We start from the raw sequence: 20927 nt of genomic DNA, 5'->3' as shown, positions 1-20927 counted from the left end.
TTAAATCGTCTCCAGAGAGTTTAGACGTCTTACTCACCCCTCGAGTCTCATTTAAACTCCACGTTTCTCTGCTCTGTAACCCCAGTTTTTGCCTCCAATGGAGCACGGAGTCAGCAGCAGGTTTGTAAATGGGTTTCTGAGTAGTTCATCATTTACTTCTCCATGAATGTCAATTAAAATCCGTCCAGGGTACGGACATCCAGACGTGACGAATTTCACCTCCACACTAATTAATTTGATTAAAATGTAACCCGGCAATTTTTCACGGGTGATTTAAATTTCAATAACAACAATAAAACAGCCTCGAAATGCAGACAAAAGAAGAGGAATTTCACAGCTTCCCAAAATAAAAGTCCTCATTTAAGCACTGATTTTGGTATTTGCCAAAAGTCCAAAAGATGCACAGGCTAAAAAGTAAACTGACCCGAAGTGTTACAGATAAATAAGAACATATTTTGACTAAATTATTAGGAGTTTTAAATTAAAAGAAAACTTTCTAAATAAAATAAAAAATATTCTAAAAAATAAAAGATGTTTTAGTTATAAGAGGAAATATTTGAAATGAATTAAAAAACTGTTTTAGAAATATCAGATAATATTATAATATATTATAGATATTCTTATAGGTGTTTTAAATGATATAAAGGAAGAACTAGAATTACAAAATAAAATATGTTCTGCCCTATCCCGTCACTTCTCCACCGTGCCCTTTCAAAGTAAAAGACTCATATATACTAGACAGCAAGACCATGGACATGTTCAAAGCAGAAACGTGAGGAATAAAGTGAAACTCTATGTACTGTTGTCCTTTATATCCCACTGATGTCCAAAGTGTTCACCGTTGTGGGTAAAAAAAGTGAAAACTAGACTTTATGTATTCGGTATAATCTCCATTTTCTGCACAGCGAGGCACGCTTATTGTGAACGAGCGTCAGTAACCTTTTAAAATCAGAACTCATCGTGTCTTTCTGCTGAACTGATCCCACCTGGAGCTGCAGATGGGATCAGACGCAGTAAGTTCAATATTTCGATAAATGTCAGCTTGCTTTACACGGAAACATGTCGCTGAAATTGTTAACTGTGTTTAATTTATAAGACCTTGAAGTCACTCAGCAGCTCCTACAGATGAGATTGGAGGTAAATGAAAGCTTTGTTGCTCTGATTCAGCCGTGTATTGTTTAAAATATGATATATAAACTGAACCAGAATGACAGCAGATTACTATATGTAGATTTGTGTTGTTAAATAAAATACATTTGGAAGTTTAATTGTCAAAATTGTTATTTAAAAAAAAAAATTGCCTAAAAAAAACTACTTTATTAATGAAGTATCTGTAAAGTTAAGAACTAGCTTTATAAGCTGGAAAAAAAGGAGAAATAAAGAAGATTTGAACCGATATCATAAATATATCATGTGTAGAGTAGAGAACATCTGACACACACACACACACACACACACACACACACACACACACACACACACACACACACACACACACACACACACACACACACACACACACACACACACACACACACACACATAACCTTGAACTTTTGGGACCTTGCATTGTGTCCCTCGTCGCGTGTCCCCACATTGTGATTGTGTAAACATGTTGGTGTCCCCACAACACCAGTAAGACAGACACACACACAGACACACACGGGTAAATAAAGAGTCCGAGGCGTGTTTTGTGCTTGAGAGAAAACAGTACATCTGTTGTTGGACACGAGTAAAGGCCAACACGTTGTGCTTGGTTACAGTCTGTCACACATATTTACACTGAAGGACACGAGAGACAACATCACAGCCATGTTACTAAGCAGTTTTTACATTCATGTTTTTATAAAGGTCGAGCAGCATCTGTGTCCCTCCCCCCCTTCGTCAGAAAACATCCGGACATCAGCACTGAGGAAACACCGGTTACTTTCCCAATAGAAACACAAGCTGAAAGACACACATTTGAACGGGAATGACGTCACCGTGTTTGCTTTGAGTCCTGTGAGCATAGTTCAGTGTCACGAACGTGATGGGATAATATAATGATGTGATATATAGTAAAAGTGTACTACAGATAAGTGACATAAGCGATCAAATGTTGTGACAAAGTTAAATGTTACGTTTGTGTTCTGGTACAAAAAAATACAATATTATTAGAAAACAGACTCAAAACTACAACTCCCAAGATGCATTGGAACAAGAAATAGACAGTGTCCAATTCTGTGTCCTTAAGTGTTCTGCTTGCCAGACAAAATTTCTCAACAGTAGTTGTAAACTTGTACTTCAAATTGTTGCTATTCATTCCCAAAAATGCACTTCAATTTCACTTATTTCCTGCAGTTTCTATGACTGCATGCCTGTATTTTAACCAACAAACTGATATTATTTAATCCTCTCAGTCCTTAAATTGCTCAAAAAAACTGGATTTGTGTCCAAAATAGTTCCTCTATTAAGTGCAGGATAACGTGCAATGCATTTTGGGATATCTTCAAGGATTTAAAGCAAACCCGATGACGTCACTCTGCCCTTTTGAAATCATTTATCCACTAAAAGTATAATCCTTTTCACAAAACATCCAATTCAACGCCAGGGTTCATGACTCCGGATGCTGCTGTGAAAGTAAAGCACATATTGGTTTACTTATTTTCTAGTTATTTGCTGGAAATATTTGAGGCGAAAATACAGTCAGGGTAAAATATCAGCAACATTGCAGCTGTTTTTTTAATGAAATCCTCCATCAGGAATGTTTGTGACTAAAATAGACATGTTCCCTCAGAGGAAGACCCCGTTTTCTATCGGTTTGAGGCATGCATTTACGAGGGAAAAGGGCGGAAAAGAGACAGACGAGGAGCTGAAAGACGACGGAGATAAACAGCTGGTGAGGGATTGTGGGATTTCGGGTCAGGCGAGGTAATGACGCAGACAAGAGACAGAGATTTAAAGAGGGAAAAACAGGAGGCTAAATCCAAAAAATAAAGGTTTCATCTGCAGAACTAATAACTGCAGTAATGTTGACTCACATCGTGCAAAGTGTTTAGCATGTTGACACGGAGGGGAAACGCCGTAATTAAAATCAGGCAATTAAAGTTGAATGAGACCTTTGGTAATAACATTTGCAATTTCATTTGGAGCGGCGCCGACAATGGTGTAGACAGAGAAAGAGCTTTAGGAGGAGTTTTATTCTCTGGGGAAATAAAATAAATCAAGGTTTTTGTAAGAAAATAAATTCCCTTTTTGACCTTTCCTGTCCCCGGAATCACTAAAGAGACAGGTAGTGGTTTTCAGCCTGGAGGCAGGGTGCATGATGGGAAAACTGGGAGTGAAAGATTGGCAGATAGTGTGAAAGAATATCAATAAATATGACTCAGAGGAGGGGGAGATCATGGCACTGACATTCAGAACTTTATTCTTATTGTGTAAATAAGTGTTTTGGGTACCACGTTGTAATAATGGACATTTTCCACTACAGGAAGTGAGGTTTCTAAGAAGGTTTGGGTTCAACTGAAATGAAAAAGTGTCTGTTTTATTCTCTATTTAGTTGATTTATCTCAGAGTTCAGTTCATTTCCAAACAACAATAAAACATTTGGCACCATTTTTGATTATTTGTCGCTTTTAATTCGAATGGCTTTTTTGAGAGTCACTAAAATAAAAGATAGTCGTTTTTTTTTTTACTGTATAAATATCTCCCTTTGTACTTGTGCTGCTCCGCCTCTTATCACTGGAAATGTTACTTGTTTTCAGTGTCAGCGTTAGGTAAATACTGCTGGGAAATGTTAATAAGTAGATCCAAAAGATGCATAATCTACAACTCATCGGACATACAAATACAAGAACACACTTTTCAGGTATTGCTCCTCCTTTCATCGCTGACACACCGCAGCCTTCTGCACTTTACCTTCAGATAGCGAGTATTCATTTCCCTATTTGCCTTTATATTCTAGTTCAAAAAGACATGTTTTACCAGCTGATCTAAAGACCTTATTAGATATCATATTAGATACCGTGTGACAGATAATGTCGTTGCAAAAGGCTCAACAGTTTGCCGTAAAAATATATATTGAATAACTCTGGTTCTGTGTGGCTTCTGCTTCCCTGGGATATAAACGTTTTGGGGGAGCTCGTCCGGGATCAACCAGGAGGAGCGTCATCAGAAGAAGGAAAACCAATGGCATTTAGAGGATCATATCCTTGCAAAAGATTCAACAGTCATGAAAATATATCACAAAGTACTACAGTTGCTAGGAAAAATAACAAATCGAGAAAGGGATCTCCGCCTCTCAGTTTCTGAAGCAGAGACACACAGCCGAGGGAGACGCCTGTGGCGGGCGGACCGTTCTGCTGACGGTTGGTACGTAGAGCAGCACACTGTAGTTTGAAACATTTGGCCTCTGCTTTATTCGACCCATTTTTCGTGGCTTTATCTCCTTCTCCTGAGCGGCACCTATCACAATCCATACAAACACGTTGAGTTCCTGTAGTGGAAAAGGCCTGTAAGGCACCGTTTGTAAAGGTTTGACTTAAATCACTTACTAAGTTACTGAACGAGCCTAAAGGCCGTTACTAAGAACAACTGTTGGGTTGCCTGGTTGTAGCTGGTATGAATAAACTTCCTTCTCATTAATGGCTACATGGATCTGTAAGTAAGGTGCTTTTGGTTTCAGACAAACCTTACATTTCACCTTTTATTTGCAGAGATCGTTTGTATGTAAGGACAGGAGTCTTTAGAATAACAGAACTCAGAACATGTGCTAATATTTGCATCTCTTTATCCTACGAGACGAAATGCCTGAAAGGCTCACTTCAGGGCAAAAAAAACCCACTTACAAAATAAAAGTCACTTTGAAATACAAGAAACACTTAAGAAAGGAAATTCTGCAGAGTGAACAATCATATTTGAACCATGTCTTTCTTCACGTCGCATTACGTCGTGCTGATTAAACTCCGTAATGAAAATGAAATCGAAGCGTGACGCAGAATGTGAGCAGTCAGCCAAATTCGACGAATGCCTCTCAGCTAAATCAGATTAATATCACACGCTTAATATCGTGCAGCTTCTCACTGACGTTTCTTAAATCTGTGTGCTGGATTTCCACTTTAAGATCTCTCTTTCCTTTCCTCCTCAATATTCCACAGTTCCTCTCCTCTGCCCATCTGTCTCTTTCCCAAAGCTACTGATAAAAAGACTCTGAAATCGTTAGCTTTTCTGCCGCTCTCGCCCTTCTTTTTCCCATATCTGTGTCCACCTCTTCCTGGCTTTTATTGTGGGATGATGCACATTCAAAACACACGTTACATAACAATGTCTGAGATTTCACAAAGCTTGCATCATGCATCCTTTCGTGCACTCGATCTTTTTTCTTTCACCTGACAAGTTTATTTTTGCACGGTCTTCAGCGGCCTCCGATTTCCGGAAGCGTGGACAATCCCTCGGCGGGAAAAAGCTGCTTCTGCCCAAATGTTTGTCATTCTTAATCCTCGTCCCACTCCCTGTAAGCCACTCTGGGTTAGGAGGACGGGCTAAATGCTTCACACGTGGAATGAAGATGGAGTAAAGCCCTATTTTGACAAAGTTGACCAAAGTTTCTTCCTTCAGTCTCTATAAAACAATCTGCCATCTTCCTGTCTCTTTTTCCGAGCAAACTTTTCCACAAATCCTTCATGCAAAGCTGCGTATCACTCCAACAAATCCCCCAAAGAAAAGTCCCTCCATCACAAAGAGGTCACGTCCTCAAAGCTTCGATTTGTCGAGCAGACGTCGAGTCATTCTTCTTCCGCTAATCCCTGCCTCCTCCTCTTCTATTTTGGGGCTTTTCAGAAACTCTTAAGTCCCGCTGTCGGCCTCCTCTTGTTTAATTTCTTTATCTCCCCTCTCTTTGTTGCCTCTATCGTCTCCTGCGGGACAAAGACGTCCTTCCTGTGTAATCTCGTCGCATTTCATGTCACCCCTCCCTCCGTCTCCACCTTCCTTTTGTCCCTAAGTGGAGGTGGGTGGACGTTGTAATTCCAGCACGATCTTCTCCGCCCTTCCATCCCGCTGATGGGATTTGATTGGATTTTCTTCTGCGTGACAAACACTTTCCTTCCTCTGTAATCTTGTCCCTTTTACTCATCATCCCTCTCGACTTCTCTAAATACTTTTTGTACAGAAGTTGAGGTGGTTGGACATGGCGTCTACTGTTCCAAGCACCACCTCCTTGTTTCTTTGACAGGTTGGATGTTCTTCTACGGGACACAGATATCCTGTAGTCCTTCCTCTGTCAGCTCGCTGCATCTTCTTGGTCTTGTGATTCTTCCCCCTTCCACCTCCTTCTGCTCAGCCTTCTGTACTGTCCTTGGCTGTTCTTCTTCCCTGAACTCCTTCCTCTGTAATCTCGATGCATTTTATTCTCCTCCCTTCCGTCTTCTTTGAGGCAGGTTGACGACGGGTCTTGTGTTTCCTCTCGTTTCCGGCGGGTTGTTGTTTGCAGGTCATCCCTCCTTCTCCACCTTCTTTTGGTACAGGAATGGAGGTGGTTGGGCACTTTGCATTTCAAGCACGATCTTTTTCGCTGTTCCACCTCCTCGGATGTTCTTCTGCGGGATCAAAAACCTTCCTGATTTCCCTCCTCTGTAATCTTGTTCCTTTTCCCTCCCTCCCCCTCCTCCGCCTCCTCCGCCTCCCTCTCAAACATCGGTGGCGTTGAGGTGGGTGGACACGGCGTCTTGCGTTTCAATCACGATCTTCATCGCCCGTCCGCCTCCTCCCCCGACGGGGTGGATGCTATCCAACCTCCCTCCTCTCTTCTCCCCGGCTCGGCAACACTTGAAGACGGCGAGGAAGGCGGCGCGGTAATTGCGGTTCATCCAGCCGTACAGCAGCGGGTTGGCGAAGGTGGAGCACATGGCGACCACGTGGAAGACGGTGTAGAGCAGGCGGAAGTAGCGCATGTCCAGCACTGCACTGTCGATGTCCGTGGCCAGCTGGAAGGCGTGGAAGGGCAGCCAGCTGACGGCAAACACCACCACCATGGTCACCAGCATCTTGGTGGTCTTGCGGCGGCGGCGGTGGCGCTCCGAGGTGGCGCTGCTGCTGCCGCCGGCCTCCGCGGGGCCGACGTGGCCACGGAGCTTCGACCAGATGCGAGCGTAGGCGAAGGAGATGATGGAGAGCGGCAGGAAGTACTGCAGGATCAACATGGAGATGCTGTACACCGTGCCATCCGTGTTCTTACCGGGCCACTTCTCCGTGCACACCTGAGGACACAGGAAATGATTGGTTCACTGCTTCGAATAGATGTGATGCTTTCTGTCCTCCTTCCTTCCTTCCTTCCCTCCTTCCCTCCTCTCAATCCTTTCCTTTAAACCATCCTACACTTCATCCCTCCTTCTTTACTTCTCTTCCCTCTCTGAACATGAACATCATTTGAAACACGAGTCTGTGCTGGGAGGACACGAATGAAAATGAGGAGGAAAAATGAAACAAATGAGGAAGATAGGCGTTTCAACTCAGAGTAAAAGTTCAAAGAGGCGACATGAAAGAAGATGGAGATCAAAGTGTGAGTGTGTGTGTGTGTGTGTGTGTGTGTGTGTGTGTGTGTGTGTGTGTGTGTGTGTGTGTGTGTGTACCTGGATGGTGTGTCCTGGCTCCAGTGTGAAGGATCCGTACTCTCTGAAGATGGCGAGAGGACTGGCTAAGATGGCGCTCAGCACCCAGGTGAGAGCGATCACCCCGAAGCACACGTCCTTACGCATCCTCGTCTCCAGGTGGTACACGATGCACCTGGAGACAGTCAAGCACGAATATTTATAAAAAAGGGTTGGAAAAATAATAAAATAAAATAAATACCAGTGTGCAAATAATGATAATACAAATAGAATGAAAATGAAGATTAAAATAATAATAAACTGAATTATCTGGATTTGTTTTGGCCTGTGCTGATGGTAGACAATGCAAAACAGACCAGAAACTCAGCGCTCTGATAATGAAGTATGTTCTGCTTTAATTAGATCTTATTTTCCTGCCAAAAACATGGAAATCAAAGAGTCTTTGTAGCAGATTCCCCGGACAGGTGGACGCAGAAACTCACACAGAGAGCTGCAGGAGCCTCTCACAGGACGGGAGAAGTTAGCAAAGTTTGGATGTAGTTCACGATGGATCCCCTGGGTGATCCAAACTTTGGGTAAATAAAAATAACCATCCTTATTCTCCGCTCACCTGTGTCGGTCCAGTGCGATGACGTTGAGTGTGACGGTGGACACGTGCACGGCGAGGCCCTGAGCGTACGGCAGCAGGAAGCAGAGCGCGCCGCCGAACTTCCACTCGCCCTGCAGCGTGTAGACGAGCGTGAAGGGAAGACACAGCGTGTTCACCAGCAGGTCCGCTAACATGGGAGAAACACGGGGAACACGGGAACGGGGAACACGGGGAACACATGTGAATAAAACTTCTGTCTGTTCTGAGGAATCCAAATCCTGAAGTCTGCCTCTGTAATTCACACATCTTACACAATGCAGACATCACAGAGGAAACACTGATTACTGCCGACAGATGTTTGAGTCACACACACACACACACACACACACACACACACACACACACACACACACACCCACACACACACAGACACAGATTTGTCTGTCTAGACTCATCAGAGTCTGGAAATCCTCTCTGACATCCAAAGGACATAAGAGAGAGGAACGGGAAAGTGTGTGTGTGTGTGTGTGTGTGTGTGTGTGTGTGTGTGTGTGTGTGTGTGTGTGTGTGTGTGTATACGTACCCACAGCGAGGTTGGCGATGAAGAAGTTGGTGACGGTGCGCAGCGTCTTGAAGCGGTAGATGACGTAGATCACCAGAGAATTACCCAGAACCCCCAGCACTATGATGGTGCTGTAAGCCAGGATCAACACTACCTGCAGGAGGAGGAGGAGGAGGAGGAAGAGGAGGAGGAAGAGGAGGAGAATAGTTGCATCGTTTTAAATAAAATAAAATAATAAAAAAGTAGAATTTAAAAAATTAGGGAAAAATAAGTAAAATAAAAATGAAGACTTTTTGTGGTGGAAGATAAAACGGGTACCTGGACACTGGGCAGTTTAATGGGGTCCTCTTGGAAATGGACCCCCATCAGGGTGTCACCGCCGACGCTGGGGTCGATGCCGGGGTCTTTGAGGGGGTTTTTGTCGGGGTAATCAAAGTTACTGGGGTCACATAAAGGGAAGGACCAGGTCGTCGCCCAAAACGGGGCCGTGTCGTTGGCGTCCTCCATGTCCGATCATTCGTGTGCAAGCGGCGACGCCATCTCACACACACACACACACACACACACACACACACACACACACACGCACACACACACACCGGGCCTGTGGGTACACAGAAGTACAGAAGTGAAAGTTAAAAGCACTTCCCTGAAAGCTGCTGTCGTTGCATTTTCTGGCCACTAGGCGGCAGACAACACTATACTCCAGCGGTCCCCAACCTTTTTTGCGCCACGGACCGGTTTCATCGAAGACAGTATTTTCACGATAATCGTTAATGACGCATCGCCAGGACGGCTGTAGTCTAATAATAAATCATCCGCAGTGGTTTTATGTCAAATGCAAACATCAACAGACAATAAACAATCTGATAATCAATAAAAAAAAGAGAAATCCAAACGTTTTGTGCGACCCGGTGTTTGGGGACCGCTGCTATACTCCACATATCATCACTATAAAGTGTAATATTTAAAATAACATTTAGCTAATTCAAGATTTCTGTCTTCTCTTTTAAAGCTGCAGTAATTACATGAGCATCTTTTAGGGATAATAAATATGTACGCAGCGTTTGTGTTTTTATAAACAACTGTTGAAAGATCCAGATTCAAGTCGCTGCGCAGAGACTTCAAACTGCTGTGCACAGGTGGGAAGATTTCACACCAGCTGTTCTCACACTCACACACACACACACACACACACACACACACACACACACACACACACACACACACACACAGCTGTGACCTCTCCGTTTCACAGCTCTGTAGTCACCAGTCTAACAGCCTCAGGGGAAACACACACACACACACACACACACACACACACACACACACACACACACACACACACACACACACACTTATAGGGAATGTATGCACTCACGAACAAACTGCAGGTCACACACATGTGGGAATAAACACACACACACTTCAGGCAGCTGAGTGTTGCCTCGGGGCGTTCAGCTCTGAGTCGCCGTGGACAGGATCAGTGAAACACAGCGGCACGGGACACCGTTTTTGCAAAGTCACTTCTTTCTAAACGGAAGCATCCACATGAAATGCATCGAGGTCCTGAAGTGACCTGCAGGAACAGAGCTTTGATTCAGCGTTAGACAAGAGCAACTTTGGATTTTAGCCTCTGCAGACCGTTTACATGCATCTATAGAACACCCTACAGGAGAAGAGTAGGGCCTCTTTAAGGAAGACTTGGATTTCATTGCGTCTTCATCCCCATTCAGCACGGCTCCTCTGCGGACGGCGCCTCTTTGTTTGTGTGTTTGAACCGAGCAGTCATTACGGAACACAAAGGCGTCCTCTGCAGAGCGAGCGACTTAAACTCTTTCATTTAATCTCGGTGTTCCTCGGAGGCGTCTGCACGAGGCCAGGTTATTTTACGGCTGTTATTCTCTCTCTCTCTCACACTCTCTCTCTCTCTCCTTCAGAGGCCGCTCTGCAGAAACCCTGCTCTTTAATGTTTCCAGAACTAAAGAAAGCATGAAGGTGATAAAAGTCCAGAAAGGGCCTTCCACCGGGATCATCCTGCAGTGTTAGAGCACCTCCTCTTTCACTCTCTGCAGAAGAGTTTTAAATTGCTGGGTTTCATTTGTAATATCAGCTCCTCTTTTCCACAATGCTGCAGGAAACTGAGGAGGAATCATCTTTAAATCATCGCTGTAACATAAAACAGAACACCTGCACTGCGTCAGAAGTTCCTCGTAGCTTCAGGCTGCTACCGAGGCTAGCTTAGACCTTAGAAATTGTGGGTTTGTGCAAAACGTCATGAATACAACACTTATTGTGTGTGGGACCTCCGTTCCTTACATTTGAAATGACATTATGGTATGCCGATGCATGTCCACTGATTAACCCACCGGCCTAATTACTTTCTAACTCATTGATTTAGAGATTGATTAATGAAGTGTCTTACAGGCTCAAGCTGTGTCCACACGTACTGCCTTTACTCATGAGAAGGATGGAGCCGAAACCACGGTTAAACACTCACATAAATCATCATTAATCGAGTTAATGAGCATAAAGGATCCTAATTGGCTGTAAGCTGGTGTGTGCTCTACATGGATGTTTGATTTGAATGGAGCAAAAGGCAAAATCTCTCCTGAATTTATAACGAGATGTTCCTGCATTAGCAGAGCGTTTGAAGATCTTCCATTTAGATTTGGTGTCAATCGAACAGGGTGTCTACAGATTTAGTTTCAAGAATTCAAATGTTTAAAAAAGCCCACATTTTCCGACAGACGTCCCAAAAGTCAAAAGGTCAACATTTTTCCCCCAAAATGTTTCTATCTTCTATTATGTCCCCACTTTTCAAAAAACGGCCATATTGTTTCCGGCAAACGTCCCACCTTCGCATAAACGTGGTTAATTTTCAAAGAAGTCAAAACGTCCCAAAATTCTCCTCAAAAGTCGATATTTTTCAAACTAAATTCTGACCAAAAGTCCCGTTTTTCCCAGAAATATACAAACTAGCTTTCCAAAAATGTCTCCAAATTTCAAGTGTCCATAATTCCTAAAAAGTCAACATTTTCAAATAATGTCCCCGCTTTAAAAAGAAATCCCAATTTGAAAAAAGTGTCAGCACTTTTCAAAAAGGTTCTAAATGTTATCCTGCAAACGTCCGCTCTATCTAAATCATTGACAGAACATATCCTCATTCTGACTCAACTGAAGTACGTGTCGTATCAGAAACGCCTCGGATGAAAAAAGCACAGCTTCGAGTTGAAGGTAAATCGTATAAATCTGAACAGAGAAAATAATCACATCCTGACCTTGACGTGGAAATGGCAGCACGGTAAATCTGTCTCAAAGTGACACGAAACATCCTGCTTTACACGGCATCGACTCCGAGTAACACGGAGGATATTGCGTGACGTGCATGAGGAATAAAGTGCAGGAAGCCTGAGGTGTTGTAAATTTAATCAGAGAGGAGACCAGGGGACCCTGAAGGCAGCACGGCAAGAGTCTCTGAATCACATTTCTCCAGGAACAGATGAAATGGAGAGCTATGTGAGAAACTGATCTCAGACCCTTTGATTTTAACACAAACATTAACCTCATTGTCTGTGATTACATAAGGTCAAATAAAGCAGTCAACGGAAGATTACAGAAACGAAACTCCTGGCTTTTTTCTGACATCTTTGCTGAGCACTTTCAGTGTTTATGAATGTTCAGAAACATCTGAGTGTGGGGACAATAAAAGAGGTATCCACATCTCAGAGGAGATCTTCCATACAGCACGTGGACTTCTTCATTTCTGGTATTCATAATGGGGTTTGTGGGTCCACGGAGCATCAACATGCAACCAGTTAAGAACCAGTGATCCCCCGAAGGAAATTCAGTTTTGGTTTTTTTTATAGACGCACATGCATTTGTAAAGATACGATACACGTTAACACACACAGCTAGCACAGGCCAGAAAGTCGTACTTGAACGCACCACAAAGACTACCCGGTAAACTATTTGGCACAATCTGCTCCTGCTCAGAAAATAAATAACTCGTTCAGGAAGGGAAGCAGTGAAACCCGGAGTTAAGACGTCACGATGCACAATTGAACACATTTCCAAACCACTCTGACCTCCTTTGATTGGTCAGTAGAGCTGAGCTTGAACTAGAAGACGGAGGTAAAACACTGCTGACTCCGAGGAAGGAATAACTTATCGTAGTCAGTCGTTTAATTTAGTGTTAGACAGATAAGACGAGGATGAGGATGAGGAGGGAAAAGAGACGTCTCTCTTGACTTTTGTTTGATGTTAAGTAAAGCAGCCAATCAGAGCGGTTCATTTCGCTTCGTGTTTCGGCGGTGGAAGATGTTGGAGGATTCTTCACAACTTTTCTGCTCAAAAGCATCCAAAAAGAGAGCTCTCAAACAGAGGAAATAGCACCAGGGGGACAGAGTAAGTAGGAAGTGGGCCACCAAGTACATTCAACCTTTAACCATTGACTGTCAGCATCAATGAACCCTTTACAGCTTCAACACTACTAACTGTTTGCTACTCATTTCTGATTTGCAATGAGAAGCTTTTTGTGCTGCATCACACCCCGAGGAGTGGCGCCGGATTAATAGATTTGAACATTTCCAATCATCGTCTCAGTATCGGTGATTTCAAATGCCAACGTTGTCTAAATGTCAGGATGCAGCTGGCGTTCAGCGAGGGAAAATCTCAACAGCTGCGGGGAAATTAAAGTCATTATCCGTGACATTTTCCCGACAATGAATAAATAACCATTTTTTACTGGATCCTAATGCGTCCTGTGTGTCACCCTTGGTTGGCTGATAGCTGTTTAACGCAGAGAGAGTGTTTAAAGAACTGTGAAATAACGTTTGAATCACAAGTATTAATGGATCCAGAGGAAGGGAATCACCGCAGTGAAACGCCTTCGGTGCCAAAGATCACGAAAGGGATAGTTTACAGATAATAGAGTATTCATTTAGATCGGAGACCACAAGATTTAAAGGTAGAGCCCCTACATTATCAGGTTACACTGTAAATGAATACTATTAGATCACATTGTTTGCAGATGATGCACCACTTAACTAATAACTCTCCTATCTTTACATCTGACTAAAACAAAGGAGTAAATAAACACTACCTGACGATTCCCCTCAAAGGCAACCGTAGCGATATTAGTTACGCGCTCACACTCAAATAGCTTCTAAAGAAGAGCCAGTATTCTGGAAAATGTCCTCACTTTAGTATCCCTACTTTACTTTATCCCCCAAGATGACCTCATTTACAAAATGTCTCAATTGTTAAAAAATATTCCCAGTTTTCAAAACATTTGCCGCACTTTTCTTGGCCGGAAAACCGAGATTTTTCAGCAATTTCATAACTTTTTCTGCTCATGTAACAAGTCCATCAGCTGCCTTGCCAACAAATGACTCTTACTTCAACGATTTCTGAGAGATTTCTCTAAGAAACACACATTTCAACCTCGACGTCTTGTCATAGTTTTGCATTATTGTCTTTATCTTATCTGCACTGTGCATGCTGAGTTGTTGGAGGAGCCTGGGATATAAGCTTTCCATTGCCAACATACACGCTGTATCTGCTGTGCTTAAGACAAATAAAACCTTTGAACCTCGATGTGGCGCTAGTAAAACAGTGGGAGGTAGAGCAGAACAATCAAGATTCATGATAAATGATCTTTGGGAAGACTTGCTAGTTGGAATATGAGGCGCCTAACAGGGGGTACTTCTCACTTATTTCCCAGTTTTACAGTGCGGAAATTGGGCAATGCATATTTAACCCAACAAATCCACTCTGCACATCACGGAAACAGAGCTAGGAGAATAATAAATCGGAAGGAAATAAGCTGTTTATCAAGTCATGGATAATAAATCTGAAAGTCTTAATTATGTAGAAACCAGATTGTTGGAAGTGGATGCATATTTCATCCATGGCCATTTATTATGTATCCACGCTGAGAGGTGGGTGAGAGAAGATTCTGCTATCATGCAACGTGAGTTTATATGAAGGCCTTCATAAAGTGAGGGCTCATTGTTCAGAAACCACAGCGACACAAAGGAGACAGAGCACCACGGAGACTCAAAAATACAGAAAGGAACTGCAGATAATAAAGCAGGCTGATGGAGAGGCATCTACAACCTGGGGGTGGATTTGCACCAATGTTTGAACTCTTCAGATAAAGGACTAACCCAACTTTCCAAAAGTGTCCAAACAGTACAAGAACGTCCCAATTGTCCAAAAACATCCCTACTTAACAAGAACATCACTAGCCACAAAAAAAAAGGTCCCACTTCCACAGAATTTCCCTACTTCTCCCAAAATATCACAATTTTCCAAGAATATCCAGGTTCCCAAAAAGGTCCAATTTTAAAAAGATGTCCTTCCTTCACAAAAATATCTTGAAAAGTTTCCCTACTTTTCAAAAACTTGCCAAAAATTCAACAACAGTATCCGTACCTAACAGACATGTCCCCACTTAGCGGAAACATCCAGACTTTTCCCCAAATATCACAACTTTCTAATAAATCCCAATTTTCCCAAAATATCCCTAGTTTCTAAAAACGTCCCAGTTGAATTTATTTTTTGTCTATTGAGGCAACGTTTCCCAACTTTCTAAAAAGGTCCAAACATTACAAGGATTTCCCAATTGTCCAAAAACATCCCTACTTTTCAAAATCGTCCCAATTTTCTAATAAATCCCCATTTTCCAAAAGTATCTCCAGTTCCTAAAACGTCCCAGTTCTAAAGAAAGACTGTACCTACCCAAAATATCCCAATTTCCCAAAAATGTCCCAGTTTTAAAAAAACTCTTCACAAAATATCACACTTCCCAAATACCGACAACATTTCCCCCAGAGTGTGTGAATCTGTGTGCAATCACTTCCTGAGTAGAGCCAGATAATAAACCTGGTCTTGGGAGGATTAGAATCAGACGGAGGATTACAGATGGACCAACGAGCTGCTGCCGTCTCTCAGACTCTCACAATCATTTCCACAAGAGAAAGAGACGCTCAGAGACTGAGAGAGGGATTCCAGGTGCAGGTAATAGGTTCAAACAGCTGGATATCAAACGCTCGTCTGTTTGAAGAATAAAGAGGTTTTTTTAGGAATCGACAGCTGGGAAGTTTTCAAGCTCAGTCAAACGGGTAATGTCTGAAACATGTGCTGGGGATCAATAAATAATGGGCTGGATTTATGATGAGCGGTGGAAGAAGCACTCAGAACCTTTCCTCAGTACTTTACTTTGTTAATGGTTCAAATGTCGCTGCGATACGTCTGAAAACACAGAGCCTGAAATGACCTTTCTCAATAAACTGAAAAGACAAAGACGTAAACAAGAAGCCCCTGTTTTATGACAACGTACAACACGGAGAAAGAGTAGGAAAGAAGATGATGACTAAATATAACTGTCAATAAGGAGAACAAGTGAAAAAAGAGGCCCTGAATACAGACGATACACGAAGGACTTCAGGGACATAATTACTGCGGGTTACAAATACTCAGCTGTGAGTAAAAGTACAAAGTGTTATCATCAGAATGAACTTGTTAAAGATCTTTCACAGTATCAGATATTATAAAATAGTATGGTAACCTGTGCTTTTGATCACTCAAAAATACAAGCAAGAGCATTTTAAAGTTTTGGTTGGTCAATATTTAAACAGTTAAAGTACTGAGTTTATTATTAGGGAAGTAAATCATCACATCATCAGCATAACGAGTGACTTTAGAAAAAAGGAGTGAAAATGTTCCTCTGAAAGGGTGGAGTGGGAGTACAGCACATAATAGAAGTACTCAAGTCCAGTTATTAATTACAATAGTCAAGTAAATATAATTAAATTATCCAGATATTCCTAAAAATAGTCGTAATTAAAGTCTCAAAATGTTTTTAAAAATCCCGCTTATTTCTCCACTTCCTCCAAAAATGTCCAAACATCCCATAAATATCATTCTTTTCCCCAAAATGTGTATTTTTAAAAAATCCCTACTCTAAAAATGGAGTCTAAAGAAGCAAAAGATGGAAATACACAGTACACAGTATGTCCAAGTAGTACATGAGTGAAGTACTTGTGGTACGTTACACCATTGGCTAACAGCGATGTAAGACTTCCTGGTTGGGATGGACCTCAGACCTGCATGTGAATGGAAGTTAGTGTTTTGTGCAGAGAGCGTGAGGCGGTCGGAGCTCTGGAGGAACCGAGGTGCAGGAAGTGACAGGGAAGTGAGAAAATGGAGTGATGAATAAATCAGAGCGCTGAGATGTGAGGCTAAATGGAGAGGAAACACTAAAGCATGTCCGACAGCTCAGCGTTTAGACCCAGGCCGGGACTCTCTGTAGAATCCCCCCAAATAAAAACATGTGTGTGTATTTGTCACGTCTGGAATCTAAATGTAGGGTTCCTGTTGTTCCTCCCTCAGACGACTCTCTCAATTTCCACACACACACACACACACACACACACACACACACACACACACACACACACACACACACACACACACACACACACACACACAGTCTTGTAAACTCGTTGAGCCTAGGACCTCAGCCAGAAAATATATCAGGTGTGTTTGTTTAATAGATATAAACACAGTAATTTTAGGTGTGTGTGTGTGTGTGTGTGTGTGTGTGTGTGTGTGTGTGTGTGTGTGTGTGTGTGTGTGTGTGTGTGTGTGTGTGTGTGAGTGTGTGTTCTGCACCGTAATAAGTCAATATATTGAAGCCTTTTAAACATTGGAGCAAAGCCAGTGGCCATATGGCTAATAGAGAGCGTGTGTGTGTGTGTGTGTGTGAGTGTGTGTGTGTGTGTGTGTGTGTGTGTGTGTGTGTGTGTGTGTGTGTGTGTGTGTGTGTGTGTGTGTGTGTGTGTGTGTGTGTGTGTGTGTGTGTGTGTGTGTGTGTAATTGTACACACTTTTACAAATACTTCCGTGTACTTTGGTTTTGGTTAAATATATATATATAAAAAATAGTGTTTCCTTTGTTCTTCTGGAACATAGTGACATCACTGTGGAACACTCACGCTCCTATTGGCTACACCAACGTGATAGGCTAAGGGGGCGGGACATCTCTAAGCCGGTCAGCCGACCAATCAGAGCAGACTGGGCTCTGGTTTTTGCATTAACAGTCAGATCCTGCAGAGGAATGTCACTGAATGTAGAGGATGTTCTGGAGGATTTAAGAAGCATGAAATGTGAACACGCAAGTAGAAACATTTCTTAATTGGACTATGTGTTCACAAAAACACTTTCAGTTTTAGATGTTATTGTAAATTAAGCTTCCTAGCTCTCAGAGTTGAAATGTACATACATGTTTGTTAGATGTGATTATTTAAAGCCCAGATACAGCAGTTATGTGTTTTAAGTGGAAGCAAAGGGAGTTTGAATCTGAATTTTAAAGGACTCCCAATTAAATCTCGAGCCTCGTTAGCACCTCGTTAGAGCGCTGACCGCCTCACGCAGGAACCAAACTGTACGTCCTGTAACGAGTTTAAAAATAACTGACCGTCCAGCGGTGCATGCAACACTGCGAGGGAGACATTACGCAACATGTGGACGAGGGCGCCTCACAGCAGGGGTTCTAGAAGTCTTTACGTGTTGCTTTCTGGGGAAGACTCCATCTTACTACAGAAGACTTCACATTCAAAACGGGGCCCTCACTCCTCACTGACGTCAACACTGTCACAAAATACACAAACGCTCCCTTTCCAAGTCGGTATCGTCCATTTCTAATGATGTCCCAGAATGTCCTCAAAATCCCAACCTGTCGTCCAAACATGTGGAAATGCTTCCTACCTCCTACTTTCCTTTCCTTCACGTTTTATCCTTTCCTCCTTCCCTACTTCCTCATTTCCTTCCTCCTCATCTTGCTTCCTGTAATCTCCTTTCCTCCTTCCCTACTTCCTCCTTTCCTTCTTCCCTTCCCCACATCCCTTCCTTTCCTACCTCCGGTCCTTTCCTGCTACTCTCCTTTCCTTCTTCCTCTTGTTTATCTTGACTTTGAAATGCAGCAAACCAATTTGCCCTGATCAGTCACTTCTGTCTCCTTTCCTCACTTCCTTTCCTCACTTCCTCTCCTCAAATCACATGACTAATTAGAGAGAAAGTGGAATAAAACAGAACGAGAGAAAAGTGGATATTTTAACACATCCTGTGTGTTTGTTCATCGATGCAAATGTGTGTGTGTGTGTGTGTGTGTGTGTGTGTATGTGTGTGTGTAATCCATCACACACACACACACAGCAGGGGGGCATTTAACAGCTCGCTCAGCACAGCAGGACGGTTGCAGGCTCTACTGATATTATGTATGCATGTAAACGATATATTTGTCACTTTTAGATGAGAGAAAAAACCTGCACACACACACACTGATTAAAGAATGTAAGTTAGCTAAATGAAAAGGCAAAAGTCGGCAAAAAAGAAACACCCTGCTGTGTTTCAGCCCGTTAGCTCGTAAACCCGTTAGCGGTGAACAATTAGCCACACACTAAGCAAAACATGGAAAAGGGAGTGAGGGTTCAGCAGGAAATTAGGGCCTAAAGTGTACAATAACAAAGGTGTTGCACGACCTGTAAATCCACCACATCTACGGTGGCCCACAGGCGACCAAAACATTTCCATGAGGAGAAACGGGAACACGCGAAGAAGGGACGCACACAGCTTCCTGTACGTCGCAGGAACATCGTGTACAGTAGCGCAGAACAAAGGCTTCTTTGCTCAGCGTTTTTACATCATGGGTTTTCTGGCATTTCTAAAACATCTGCCCCCAAAACACGGAATCTGAATCAGCAGGACACACAAAGCATGACGCGGCGACTTCCTCTAATCCGCTGAGTCATGGATTCAATTTCCACACGGCTGAAGATATTAAAACATTTTGGTAAAATAATATGAGAAGTGGGTCACCAGCTGCCGACTCATCGCTCAGGACATGTTTTATTATGAGATGAGAGAGAATGAAATCAGATTCATTTTTTATATCCTGTCCGCTCTTTAATCTTTATTACAGGCAAACAGAGCGGGACGTTCTGCACACACACACACACACACACACACACACACACACACACACACACACACACACACACACACACACACACACACACACAGAGTCGGCGCCAGAGCAGATCTACTGGAGGGGCATTGGGTCATTGGCGGGGGGGGGGGGGGGGGGGGGGGGGGGGGGGGGGCTTGCTTGCTTTTGTGACATTAAAAACTCTTTAGCAACTTCGAACTCAGCGTCAATTATAGTCGATTGTGACAGATCGAGAATATGCTTCACAGCTGGTAGGAGGGGCATCAATGACCGCTAGGGGGGGCACGGCCCTCGAATGCCCCCCCTTAGCGCCGGCACTGCACACACACACACACACACACACACACACACACACACACACACACACACACACACACACACACACACACACACACACACACACACACACACACACACACACACACACACACACACACACACACTTTTTGTGAGTGCAGAAAACATTTAATATTTGAACAGTGTCCTCTCCGCTCTCCTTATCATGTAGAGGATAAGAGGGCAGCTTTCTTTAGTGTTTGTGTTTGTGTGTGTGTGTGTGTGTGTGTGTGTGTGTGTGTGTGTGTGTGTGTGTGTGTGTGTGTGTGTGTGTGTGTGTGTGTGTGTGTGTTGTCTCTCGCTCATTTAACACAGCCTGTAGAAAGTGCGCATCTTCAAAGTGGTTTTTTTTCAGCGCAGCAATTTTCAAGGACATCTCTTCATAAAATAGTATGTAATTTATATAAGTGATGAGCCATGTAAGGGAACCTACCATGCAAGATCATGGAATCAATATCTAAAATTATAATTTATTTATCTACTTAAGATTCAAGTTAAGGTTTGAGGTGTTTTTTGGGGATCTGTGTTTGCTTTGCTGTAATCCCCCATTGGGATTCATTCATATATACTTCAGTATTCCTACATTTTGAGGAATAGATCTTTAATATTTTAGCTTCAAACAACATTTTCTCAAGCATGAAAGTAAAAAAATATATATAATTACTGATCCATCTTAAACTTAATACAATAATTATAATTGATTTGCCACTGAAATAATCTGCTTAAAATATGTTCTTATTGCTAAGTAAACTTGAAAGTAAGATATAAAATAAGTGTTAGTATTATTTATATTAAAAATATCCCTATAAATATGAATATGCATTCATTCTAAAAATCCTAT

General features: G+C 42.6%; 1 protein-coding gene across 2 annotated transcripts in view; it reads right to left on the bottom strand.

Moving 5' to 3' along the window:
- Positions 1-6665: 6665 nt before the first annotated feature.
- Positions 6666-20927, bottom strand: part of npy2rl (neuropeptide Y receptor Y2, like) — a 30273-nt gene continuing 16011 nt past the window's right edge. For both annotated transcript variants that reach the window (XM_063901102.1, XM_063901103.1), the window contains 5 exons: positions 9056-9341; positions 8759-8891; positions 8197-8362; positions 7608-7761; positions 6666-7235 (listed from right to left, as the gene is read on the bottom strand). In XM_063901102.1, coding sequence (XP_063757172.1) covers positions 6666-7235; positions 7608-7761; positions 8197-8362; positions 8759-8891; positions 9056-9244 — 1212 coding nt within the window. In that variant the 5' untranslated portion in view covers positions 9245-9341. The remainder of the gene's footprint in view (positions 7236-7607; positions 7762-8196; positions 8363-8758; positions 8892-9055; positions 9342-20927) is intronic.

This window comes from Eleginops maclovinus, chromosome 14 (genome assembly GCF_036324505.1).
Source record: "Eleginops maclovinus isolate JMC-PN-2008 ecotype Puerto Natales chromosome 14, JC_Emac_rtc_rv5, whole genome shotgun sequence".
NCBI lineage: Eukaryota > Metazoa > Chordata > Actinopteri > Perciformes > Eleginopidae > Eleginops > Eleginops maclovinus.
Note: the sequence above shows the minus strand (reverse complement) of the source record. Positions and strands in the feature narration are given on the sequence as shown.